A 12,879-nucleotide genomic window follows, 5' to 3' on the forward strand; every position below is an offset into this window, starting at 1 on the left:
TAGGATTCATTTATCTCTTGGTGACAAATCTATGTAACTGACGTGCAATTTTGGGGGCAGATGCAGGTGCTTATTCAAATACTAGTCACGGATAGAAGATATGTACATTAATTATCCTATGACAGCTGCAGCCAGATTTAACAAAACATTTATCTGCCTAGAATAAGGTAAATAAACTCTCCTGCTCCGAGGGGTGCTTTTGGCACGGTACTTTCCACGCGCCTGAGAAGCACACCTGATAACCAGTGCCACTGGTGATTGCAAAGCATTTGGGAGGAATAAGTCCTGGTGTAGCTGTTTAAAGGGATGAAGGAAGATGTTGGCACTAGCTGGGAGCTGTGCTGGATCTGTATTCATCACTGCTCTGGTCCTTTTTCCATTGACCTTGCCACCGAGTCAGTAGTTATACTCAAATATGCTGTCTCACTGGTGAGGCAAGAGATGGCAGTGGTGGCCCTAGTCAGCCCCTGTGTCATTAGTCTGTGTCAGAAAACCCTCTACCAGACAAGGGAGGGTGACAACCACGTGGTAATATTTATAAAGATACATACTATGTGACAAATGACCACTGCCTCAGAAATGAAAGCTGAATAATAAGTAAATCTTCATCTTAAAATAGAAGTAGAAGGATCACACAGGTATGCAAGTGAACGATAACAGCAAACCTGAAAATAAGGGGCTCCAGGGAAAAAGAAGAGGTTCCCAGTCCATGACTTTTGGGGGGAAGGGAGAGATGAAGAAGCCAGTAGGGAGCTGGCTGGTGGCTGTCACACCAGTTGGGAATGGCGGGGTGACACTGCAGACCCTGTCCCCCTGCATGGACTGTGAGCTATGCCTGTCTGAAAGAGCTAAACAGGCTGAAATACCCTTGGTCTCACCAGGCTGAGCCCAAGGTCTGGGCTTTTCAGTATGTCTTGAGGGTGATGTTGTCACCTCCAGCTTAGCTTCTCTGAATGTATAATAGACTGGAACAGGTTGCCTGAGAATTTGTGGATGTCCTGTCCCTAGAAGTGTTCAAGGTCAGGTCGTATGGGGCTTTGAGCAACCTGATCTGGTGAAAGATGTTGGACTAGATGAACTTTGAAGGTCCCTTCCAACCCAAACCATTCTATGATTCCCTGGTGTCATCTGCATGCAGATGTGTAACCTGCAGATGTCCAACCTGCAGATGTCCAGGTGGCTGGAAATGAGACTTCATGGGTGCTTCATGACAGCTGGCTTAGGAGGAAACAAAACCCTTGAGGCATTCCAGCCTCCTGCCACTAACTGGAGGCAGGACCAAGTGGATAAGCTTGGACCACTGGTCAGAACTGTGGATGGATAAAGAAAGTGCCCTTCCTTCCCTAGTCTTCAAGGATACCTGCCTTTCTCCTCAAGCAGATGGAGGGACTTAACATTTTGGCCACTGATTTTCCACCCTCTGAGCTGTAGGCACACGTTGGGTCCCATCCTGAGCAGATGAATTCCCATGTGTGGTTGCAATAAGCCTCATGATCTGCTGGGCTGGATTGCAGAGGGGTCTTTCCAGCTCGTGATCTCGCAGGAGTCCCCAGAGTGAAGGAAAAGCACAATACTCTCAGGGAAACAACACTGTAAGCAGGATAGGAAAATTTATCAGAACTATCTGTATTTATGAGCCCTTTTGGGTATCTGAATAAACTTAGATTGTGAAGACCTAGGGCAGATTATTTGAAAACAGATCCTGTGAGTAGATAAGGGGCTTTCTAATCTCCTCCTAATTTGTTGCTGTGGTTGGTATGTCTGTCTCTGTAAATTTTAAAGGACTAAGGTTGTGTTGAACGGACAGTGTAAAAACAGCTGGATCAACAAGATATGGTGAAGGCTTCATGACATGAGGAATAAGTCACATACATCCCTCCATAGCTCTTTCCTCCGTGTTCACCTCACAGTGTTTGTTTAAGCCATTATGCTGCATTATCCTTGTGTAAATGGAGGCTATTTTTGTATCGTATCCTTTGATGTCGGTATTGCTTGGGTGCAACTGAGACAAATTTTCAGCTGTGTCAGTTTTTAACTACACATGTAGCTTAGAGATTACTAAGTATTAGGAACGAGCATTAATGCTTGTCAGTTCAGGAGCAGGTTCCACAGGTGGTGAAGATATCTCTCCAGCAGCTGTCATCCTGCGGGCTGCCACTCACTTTAATCTCCCTGTCACCTGTATTTCTCGGGCACTTGGCAGTCCCTCAATTTTGCTGCCGAAAATTATGTGCTTCAGAAGTTTCATGAAGAAATTTAATAGTTTGGTTACATTACAGGGAGGAATCTCCCATAAATTGCACTTCTGAATTTCCTTAATATTTTTTTAATGCCCCATTTAGGGCGTCAGTCACAGCACGTCCCATCTCATAGCTATGGCAAATTAAAGGGGTCTAATGAGAAATCCTTTTTGGACAAGATCCTGTAAGGGCCATTCAGAAAAGTTCTCCAGCAAACTCAGAAAGTTTGCAGAGGCAGAGAAGTATGGCTTCAAATGTCCAAAACCAGGACTTAGGCATAAGCCACTGTTCTGAACAGCTTTTCCGGTTCTTAACTCCGCTGTTCTCATGTGTGTGTGTGCGTGTGTGCACCTGCACCTACGTTGACATGCTGGAGTCTTTCTCTTCTTCCCTTGTGATGGCTCCCTGCCTGTTTATTTTATTTATGTTTTGCTCATAGATTTTCATACTTTTTTCAAATCCTGTAAGCTCTTTTTTTTTTTTTTTTGGCTTAGTTCTTGTAACTCACCAGACTCTTCTTTTCAGTGCTAGAGAGGGCTCCTATCATCCTTCCCAGTTCCCTTCTTGCTCCTTTCTGACACCCAAAGCCAAATCCTAGCACAAATCTGCACAGTAGCCAGCCCTGCACTCCCCCACGCAGTGGGGTCCCATCAGCACCTGGCTCGCACAAGTGAATCAACCCCTTAAACGGGGTGTATTCCCCCACGGGTGCGTGCAGGGAGGCTGGGATGCTCCCTGAGGGATGGGAGCAGAGCCTGGGGCACCCCAACTCTCATGTACCACGTATTTGAGCTGGGTCGTGTCCTCAATGGTTTTTACACTTATTTTTATTTCTTCACAATTCCATGTGTTCTATTATATATTCTCTCAATATATAGAATACATATAGAGGAGACATACATTCTATATTCTTCTCTTCTGTATAACTGTAGCCTCTTATTTAGCAAGGCACATTAGTATAATCTAGACTTCTTAAACTGGGTTACCTGAAGATAATGATGATCCAGAGTACATTGTAAAAATTCACCAAAGTGCCCTGCAGACATACTTTAAAAAACTGTCACAAAATCAGAACCTACACCTCTTTTTTTTTTTTCCAAACTTTTCATACAAAAATAACAATCAGCCTACAGATGAGACACAGTGGACCAGGTCTGTCATGTCAAAGCCTGGGTGTTGAAGTCAGAAGCATGAACACCAGGGACTCCCTGTGCAGGCATTTCTAAGGCACAGTTCGTCTGGCCCACATTGGGGGGGGATAATTGGACCCTCCAAGCTCCTATTTCTCCCTGCTGACTATAAAACACCCTAGACATCTATCTCAGACCTAAGCCTATACATTATCTGAAGTTAGTTGAGGAAGTTTTACCCAGAATGCCTACTAAGAAAAAAAATAAAATTTAGAATAAAACAAAAAGGGATGACAGAGACACTTTTATTTTTTCCAGAGGAGAAAAAAACAGTTCCTTTACAGTAAGTGGGGCAAAATAGTCACCTTAAGAGGGTGATACAGCTCAATGTAATGTAAGAGAGATATTTAAAACAGGTCAGATGAGAATGCTCTTTGTATTCTAAGTACGTGAATAAGCCTAAACTGCTCGGACAGTCAGCCACATTCAATTTTACAATGCAGAAATGAGCCACACAATTTTCTTGAAATATCAACGTCTTAACAGCAAAATTTACTCAAGAAAATACCCAGACTTGAATAGCCTCCCCTCGAATACACATCCAAATCCATTTTAGTACAGAACATTATCATCTATCACAAAGGCAAATCCAGTTTGTTTCCATGGCACAAAAAAAAGGAAGCTAAATAGGCAGGTACTACCAATATTAAATATAAATCAGCATACTTAGAGTCCGGTCTTCAAATCAGTAGTAAAACCTTATTAATTTGTATAAATCAGAAAATTATATCTGAAAAATTGTAATGCTTATTTAACCCACCATGTCACCACAAACTTTTGAAAACTGCTTCAGAAGATTTTGCACATTGCTTCAATTACTTTTGTAGCAATTGCTTTTTGTCCTGAAAAGTTATTTCTGTTCAGCCAATTTCTGTCCCCAGTGTCACGCTATTTTTGTTCTACAGGAGAGAAAAGGAACAAGTAAAATATATATTCATATCCAAAGGAAGGGGCTTAAACACAACATAGCTCTGTTATTTTAAAAGAGTTTTATTTTTGCATTAGGCGCTGCTTCCCCGGGCATGTGTATCTGCATATGTGTGTTTATGTGTCTCTATACGCACAAATGATAAGTAGCTACATCGTTTACATTTTTATGGCTGAAGCCCTTAATTGAATTTTCATAATGCCAGGAGGGCCCATTCGGGATTCAGATCCTGCTGTGCAAATACTCACTAAGACATCTGCCCCAAAGAGCTTGTAACTCTAAGAGGATAAAATGTGGCAGGGGAAATAATTAGGGGGAGATAAAGTGTCTCTCTCTGGTTCTATGGGAGGGTCAGTCAGCTCCAGGACCAGAGCATGCATTCGTACTTCCAGGGCACTGATTTATTGGTGAACCAGCAGCACCAACCCAGCCTTATACTGGGCTCATGGCCAGATTGTCCCTCCCCCCTGTGCTGGTGGGTGGCAGGATATCCCCGAGCTCATCTGAGCTGCACAGTGATATTGTCCCCTTCCAGAGAAGACCCCCCATGGCATAAATCAGCCCTGTTTTTCCACATGCTCACTTGCTAGGAATCATGCCCAAGACTCATGTAAAGAAAAGATTTTTCTGTTGTTGGACATCTTTTTGAGGAAGGAGGGGGAAAGAAAATGTTTCCCTGCTGCAGGCTTGTTCTCTATCACACATAAAATAAAGAGCTGGTACAAGGAATATCTTGAACCCCTACGTCTGTACCCAAGGGCACATTGCTGTCAGCTGGGAACCCCCAAGCAGTGGCGTGCTCTGGCACAGCCCCAGGTGCCACCTTTCCTGGCTCTGTGTGTCAGCCTTCCGCAATGCTCTCCCAAAACTCTAGCATCTCCATGCCTAAAGTCTAGGCCCTCATCTCTGACACGCAGCCGTAGCCAGGCAGGGAAGGAGGGAGGTCGCCTTGAGCACTGGATGGAGGTGACATGAAAAGCGAGGCACAGGGACACCCCTGAGCCCCCAGCCCTCGCTGGAGCCAAGGTGCCAGACCCAGTTTGAAAATCAGGCACCTGCGTTTGCTCAGGATGAGGAGGTTTGGTTTGCACTGGCGACTCTCACAGAAGTTTTCTACCTCTGCATTTTCATCAGTTGTCAGCTCTGCTGGTCTTTGAACGAGCCAGACCACCGCTGCTGATGTAGTCAGTTCAACCCCGCAGTGGGTGGTGGAGGAGAAACACGGTGGTGGAGGAGAAACACGGTGGTACAAATGCAGCCGTTGGGCCTTTGCTGCTGTTCCCGTGTTTCCATAACTCTGGTGAGAGATTGCCCAAGTGACCAGAAGAGTGAGTTAACTGGACTGCTTTCTTAAGCCTGCTCGCTTTTGAAGAGCCATAGGAACTATACCTTCTGTAGCGGCTGTGGTATGCAGTAATGAGAATAAACGCTGCAAACTGGTGCAATTGTCCACTGTACTTCCATTGGCGGATTTGCATAAAAATTCAGAAACCCCTAACACCTTCATTTCTTTCTACTATACAAAACCATGATTGATTTTGTTGTTGCCACTATGCCTGTGATGCTGGCCCAAGACGTTGAAGGAGTTTGGGAAGGCTTTTGATAACAGATTCAAAATTTCAACATAATTTGTGGCTAATGCCTGAACCCTGTTTCATGCTCTCAGCCTAGCACATGTGCTTTCTTGCAAGTTAAGTCATCCTTGTCTCCGTTCCTCAGGGTTTGCATATGCAAACCCAGGAGCAGCCACTGAGGTTAGTGTTTGGGTAGGTGGTTTTATAAAGTGGAAATCTGCTGATGGATCTGTGGGAATATTCTAGCTGGCTATTTGCATTGAATTTGTACATATACAGAAAGAAAGGTTACTGGCAGTCACAGTTTTTACACACAGTGCTTAAATAATGGTATGTTTAATTGAGACTAATGTTTACTCCTTGGGAGTGGACACAGTTGATAAACTGGCAGAAGCTTCTTCTCCTCCACTACTGCTGCAAGACCAAAGAGCATTTTTTATGTCCATCCTTGTGCAGTTAACACTTCTAAACCAAATGTAACCAGCTGACTTGGTTTTGTGGGTTGTTCTCCAAAGTCCTTGTGTACAGTGCCTTCCCTCCCCACAGCTGTGTTGGGCATGTGGACCCATATCCTTGTGGGATCTGCAGATGGGTCCCAGAGCACAGGCTGCCAGACAAAAAAGAAAACAATATTAAAGAAGGAAAAAGAAGTATCATATCCATTCAGAGAAGGTGAGAGCCTCATCAAGGTTGAGATGGGTTTTCCTCCCCTCCCCATTTCACTGTCCCTCATGCGCTTCCATGAATGACATGCATACGGGTCTGTAGTAAGTCCAGGCTACTTCCTTGGGTAGGCTTAGCCTACCTGCTGGGCTCTTTACGCTTCCTAAAAATAGATATTTCTGTCTCCTTAGAGGTTCGGATAAAATGAGGTGCCTATGGTGTACACCTCATGAAACTAGTCTTGTCCCCTTCTTCACTGGCACAGTCATGAAGTTCCTGAGCCACTGCCATGCTGCTGGCATCAGCTGGGTTTCTCCTTGAATGGGCTTCTCCTGTATTTGTGCAAAAAGCTTTCTCACTGGTTTTCCTGGCTGTTGGGTGGTGATTTGATATAGACAGGCGGAGAACAGGGTTTCACTCTCTGACATTCTGTTGAGCCTACAGCCTCCTCCTTCTAGTCCTGCCTTCTGATACCTAAGTCTTTCATGGGGATGAAGATGGTGGATCTTCCCAGGACGTTAAAATGTTAACTCCTACACTCCATGGGATGGATCTTCTGCTTTAAATAGACCAGTTGGAAATCCTCAGGGGAGCAGAGCCCTTGCTCTCACGCTGCTGTGAATATCCCAAAGATCAGCCTGAAGATGAGAGCAGAACACATGCAAGATGGTACACACAGTGATAACCCTAAGCCTTACTGTTTGCTTTATGAAAGTGATCACTGTTAGTTACCTTACAGAAGGCATTATGTTAGGAACTGTCATTTTTGTTTTAATTATTGCTGGGAATCAGACACCAGAGAAATTCTGTACTTGCTGAGAAAAGTCATTCTTGTTCTCTTCTAGTACGATGTTTCTTCCTGCGCATCTGTGCAGGCAGGCACTGAAGTTAGAGATACGGATCTGGGCCTTCGCGGATAACAGCAAAATACAAATTTTGAGTTATATCTCTGTGGCTTGTATGTGGATGTAACAATGCTCTAGTCTTGTGAGAACATTACAAACATAAGCAATAAATGATCATAGTATGATACTTATTTAAGGATTGGTGCCCTACCCATAGCAAATTGAGTATACAGGCCTGTCTTTTACTCCTTGAACATAGTTTGTTTCTTTCTCCTTAAGGCAAGCCCATTAGAGGTTGTTGGAAGGAATATCAAGCCTTTGCATTATAGCAGTTCAGAAAAACCTACAACAATACTTAAAATTAAAGCTAAAAATCAAATATAACTCTTACAGATGTCGAATAAAAAATTAGTAAAATATGAATACGACTGAACTGTTCTCCCTGTCTGTGGTGGTATAAATCTTAAAATACAAGGATCATGTTCTGCAGTTGGACTTGACTGTCATGATGGCTGGTAAAGGTTTCTTGATAACATTTTTATAGTTTTGCCCTTTTTTACCCTAGCTCAGTTGAGGACGAATTGTAGTGGAGTGAAGGGAGAGGTGAAAGGATGCTGACAACTCCACAGCAACTATGACTACTCTCTTTAGTTGGCTAATGTCACAGCATATGATACCAGGTTAGGGGGGAACCTGCTAACAGTTATGGCTCTATAGTGATCAGCACGGCAGACATGCAGAGAAGTAGTGGGAGTTGGGGGCAGAAGAAAAATGCAAGTATATACTCACAGGACATGCAAAGGGGACAGGCTATTGCAGCATGGAGCAATATGAAAGTAGGAGGCCAGTATTGATCGGGAGGGAGGCAGGGGAGCAGGCAGGACTCTTGTATAGATATCTTTTTCTCTGACTTCTATTGAAATTGCAAATGTACCGGTTATAATAAAGTAGTTTATAGGTTTGTTCTTCACAGTTTGTAGAAAAATCTGCGAAACCAAGATCTGGTTCATGTCCTTGCCAACTCAGGATGATATCTGCCCAGATTATTCCAGGTGATGATGCTAGTACTGAAGACGTTCCAGGCATCTTGCATTGAAAAAGGAGTACACAGCCTGGATGTAAGAACAAATGAGTGTGCTGAGTAATTTACCCAGAAAATATCAAGTAGAGCTGAAAGGGGACTAATGCAGAGCTTCATTTAAAGTTGAAAGCAAAAACTGCTCCTATATTGCTGCAAGAACGAAGGTAGTTCCTTTTCTATCTCAAACACCAGAAGAACCAGACTCGACGTTGTAGGTGTTATGGTAGGACTCAATTCGAGTTAATGAAACTCTTATGTCCCTATGTAGTAGAGGCTTAAAAGATATTGTATCAGCTTGATTCTGCTTAAAAAAAAAAAATAAAAAATTGGTGGTTTGTTGATAGGATACCCTGAACTGAAAAAACAGCGAAGATGCCATGTTCACCATTGCCTTCTGATAGTGGTTCAGCTGCCTCTGGTGTCTTGGGAGCAAGTGGTTGTGAGAAGCACTCTAAGTGCAGTGGAGAAGATGGTGCTGCCCCTTGGAGACTGGCAAAACCAAAGCAGCACTTGGGGTAGGAGGCATTTTCTTTACATTTTTTTTGGATGTTTGCCTCACGTAACATCTCTCCAGGTCTGCAGTAGGTGAGCTTCCCTCTTCACCTAAAGAGCTTATTCACAATTTGAGGACAGGTAATGGTCATATGGGAGATCGTGCTGCACTATGCAGGAGTTTTAAAACTTTCCTTGACTAATATCCAGGGATGGATTAAAATGAAATGGGCTATTTCTGCAGGAAAATGGCTTTGTCCTCTGCTTTCTGCCAGAACTTTTCCTTCACAGCCCATCTTCTGCCCTATTCCTTTCCCCATCCTGCTCTTCCTACGTCAGGGATGGTTTCTTATCTCCTCTCATTCCCTTGACAAGACTGTAGCTTGCTGTTGCAGGTTGTTCTCCCCTAGCTGGCCCTGAGAGAAGAAGTGAATGGGCACCGCATGCCACAGAGGAGTCACAGGCCAGAAGCCAGTAACTCAGGCATGTGTTTAATGGGAATGGTGGTCTGGTGGTCTTGGTCTGGTGGTCACTTGAAGACCAGGCCACGCATAGAGGGATTGGATAAGGAGAAGTGTCACATGAGACCCTTGCAGCAGCATGTGTTACCACTGATTAATGAACATTTCAGAGTGGAGAGCAAAAGTAATGAAACATGAAGTAAGGCTGTTACAAAAATGTATTGGAGGATTCACTCTGCGGTCATACTTTTGGGCTCTAAATATTACATTGGTGATAGTTTTGTGTTGGTGTTGGCTGGGGTACCTCAGCTGGTCGTGGGACCTCTCTAGATGGTATCTGTATTGGACTCACATATTCTTGTGAGTCTACTTTTTTTTTTCCTGTGAGACAGGCCTTATTGCCCGTCAGCTTTGTTATTACCCGAAGTCGTTACTTAGCTGGTGTGACCAAGCAGACCTTTGCTGGGTAAAAAAACAGGCAAAAATGGCTTTGTACTGTCTATGGGTTGCTGAGAAGGACTTGGCGGTGCTGGTGGATGAAAAGCTGGACATGAGCCAGCAATGTGTGCTCTCACAGCCCAGAAGGCAAATCATCTCCTGGGCTGGATCAAAAGAAGCGTAGCCAGCAGATCAAGGGAGGTGATTCTGTCCCTTTACTCTACTCTGATGAGGCCCCACCTGGAGTACTGCATCCAGCTCTGGAGTCCTCAGTACAGGAAAGACATGGACCTGTTGGAGTGGGTCCAGAGCGGGGGTCACAAAAATGATCTCCTATGAGGACAGGCTGAGAGAGTTGGGGTTGTTCAGCCTGGAGAAGAGAAGGCTCCAGGGAGACCTTATTGCGGCCTTTCAATACTTAAAGGGGGCTTATAAGAAATATAGTTTTTAACAGGGCCTGTAGCAACAGGACAAGGGGTAATGGTTTAAAACTAAAAGAGGGTAGATTCAGACTAGATATAACGAAGACATATTTTACAACTGAGTAGTGAAACACTGGCACAGGTTGCCCAGAGAGGTAGTAGATGCCCCATCCCTGAAAACATTCAAGGTCAGGCTGGATGTAGCTCTGAGTAACCTGATCTAGTTGAAGCTGTCCCTGCTCATTGCAGGGGTGTTGGACTAGATGACCCTTAAAGGTCCATTCCAACCCAAACCATTCTGTGATGCTATGATTCTATGATTCTATGGATCTGTCACATTTAGGCATCCATTCACTTCTCACTTCTGGACTAAAATTAATACAGAAATCACAGTTAGTAGTATGGAAAACCCTTATAGGAGTGGTCTTATATTATTGCACCATTAATCTGCAGGCGATCACTGAAGGCATTGAACAGTGTCTTATTGTGTAAGCCCCCCTTTTTGCCACCTCTGGAGAGTGACCCATCCCACTCTGTGCTAGACCTGGCCCTCAGCTATGTAAAGGCCAGCATAAATATTTGGGTCTGTGTCTGATCTACTTACCTTCTACGGTTAATGCAGAGAAACAGTCACTTCTAGGTCATGATTCATCTTGTCCAAATGTCGGCATCGAGAATAATTAGGTGAATCACACTCTAAAACTGCTTATTTCTCTCCACTGTAATGCATTATATGCATATATGCATACACCTACCCTGTCAATGTCTCCAGGGAGGTGAGACGAACCTCCTACAGGTCCAAGACAGCAGTGATGAATTGCCTTCTGGAGGGTCTTGCCCCTCTCCATTGCTTAGGAAACAAGTCAAAGGCAGGCACCTCGCTTAGACTAGACATTTAACTTCTAGGTTACTAAAATTAAATCAAACTACTTCCACCTTGAATCTGTATATGCCACTAATAAGCAACTATTTTTTTCTGGAACTGGGCCATTGTCCAAAAGAGTTATCAAGGATTGAGGAAGCAAATGCAGAGAAATTTCTGAGAAGTCTCACATTTAATTTTTTAGTATTTTATTTAAAGCTTTTTATTTTAAATTACAAGTTTTCCCTTTTGATCATCAAATTGTACTCCAAAACACAGAACAGATTAATGGTCCTTTGGCATTGGCAGGGTTAGCCTGAGTACTCTGATGGCAGGGAGGTTGTGCCTGGCTGGTTGAGGGCAGGTTTGAACTGCTCCTCGTCCATAACTCTTTTATGACATCTATCTCTTCTACTTCAAGTTCTTGCTTGTCTGAAACTTGAGGAGCGTGAGGATCGCCTGCTGGAAGTTGTCTCCCGTCACTACATAGAGCAGCAAGTTTCCAAAAGTATTTAACGCTGCTAAAGGTTTAGCTATAATAAACATAAAAAGGATCGTGTTCTTCAAGTGGCAGCTAACCGGTCGTACTCGGAGCTCCAGCCGAATCCCTCGAAAGACGTGGAAGGGGAGGAAGCACACATAGAAGACCACCAAGAGGACGATGGCAAGTCTGCGGGCCTTTTGTTTGTAGCAAGCCCGTGTGTGAGGCCCAGTAGCCAAGGTGTAAATAATGAGTGCGTAGCACAGAGTCACTGTCAGCAAGGGCAAGAAGAAGGCAAACATTGTCAGCAGCCAGTTATACCACCGACTAGTGTCAAGGTCCTCAGCAGCAGCTAGGTCTGGGCAGATGGTCCGGTTCTTCGTATGTCTCGTGGCAATCAAGATGCCCAAGGGGCTGATGGCCACCAGGGAAATAATCCAAACTACTATGCAAGCCACCACTGCCCATCTCCGGTTTTGAACAAAAAAACATTTAATTGGGTGGACAACTACAAAAAAGCGGAAGATGCTGAAGCAGCTAAGGAAGATAATACCACTGTACATGTTGAAGTAGAAACAAAAGTGAATAAACTTGCACATGAAGTCTCCAAAAATCCAGTTATTTCCATTAGCAGAGTAGTGTATAAAGAAAGGAAGCGTGGCTGTATATAATAGGTCAGTGATGGCCAGGTTTAACATGATGATGGTGCTGCTTTTCCAGGGCCTCATCTTGACAAAGTAAACAAAAATTGTCACGATGTTCCCTGGGAAGCACACCAGGAAGATTAGGCCATAAAGGACGGAGAGATAGGATTTCACCTGTAAGAAATCTTCATCCTTGCAGCTTGTCAATGGGTCTGCGTGGCCTGGCAGAGCAGTAAAATTGCTGGTCTTTTCAGATGCCATGTTTGCAGAAATCTCCTTAAAGGTTTACAAAAATCAGATGTTTAGTTTTAATTGATTGGTTGGGAAAAATGCATTCAATTAAATCTATTGTGGCTGGAGCAAATGTCATATGTTTGACAAGGCATAGCAGAGGGAAGGAATGAGGATTTGCTAACACACCCACCTCTGACCTAGATAACCCCACTCAAATGTTTAATTTCACCCTTCCCTCTCCTTTATTTTTAATTTTGATAATGATTAATTTTACTCTTGCTTTATTTAACCTCCTACATTGAAGAAGACAATTGCTTATCTGTA

The 12,879-nt window shown here is 43.8% G+C and overlaps 1 protein-coding gene across 1 annotated transcript; it reads right to left on the minus strand.

The window, feature by feature from the left end:
- Positions 1-11,607: 11,607 nt before the first annotated feature.
- On the minus strand, positions 11,608-12,582 carry LOC104292540 (2-oxoglutarate receptor 1-like). The gene has a single exon (XM_009891946.1). The coding sequence runs from the start codon at positions 12,580-12,582 to the stop codon at positions 11,608-11,610; it is 975 nt and encodes a 324-aa protein (XP_009890248.1).
- Between the last annotated feature and the right edge of the window lie 297 nt (positions 12,583-12,879).

The sequence above is a fragment of the Charadrius vociferus genome, unplaced genomic scaffold (genome assembly GCF_000708025.1).
Source record: "Charadrius vociferus isolate BGI_N301 unplaced genomic scaffold, ASM70802v2 scaffold110, whole genome shotgun sequence".
NCBI lineage: Eukaryota > Metazoa > Chordata > Aves > Charadriiformes > Charadriidae > Charadrius > Charadrius vociferus.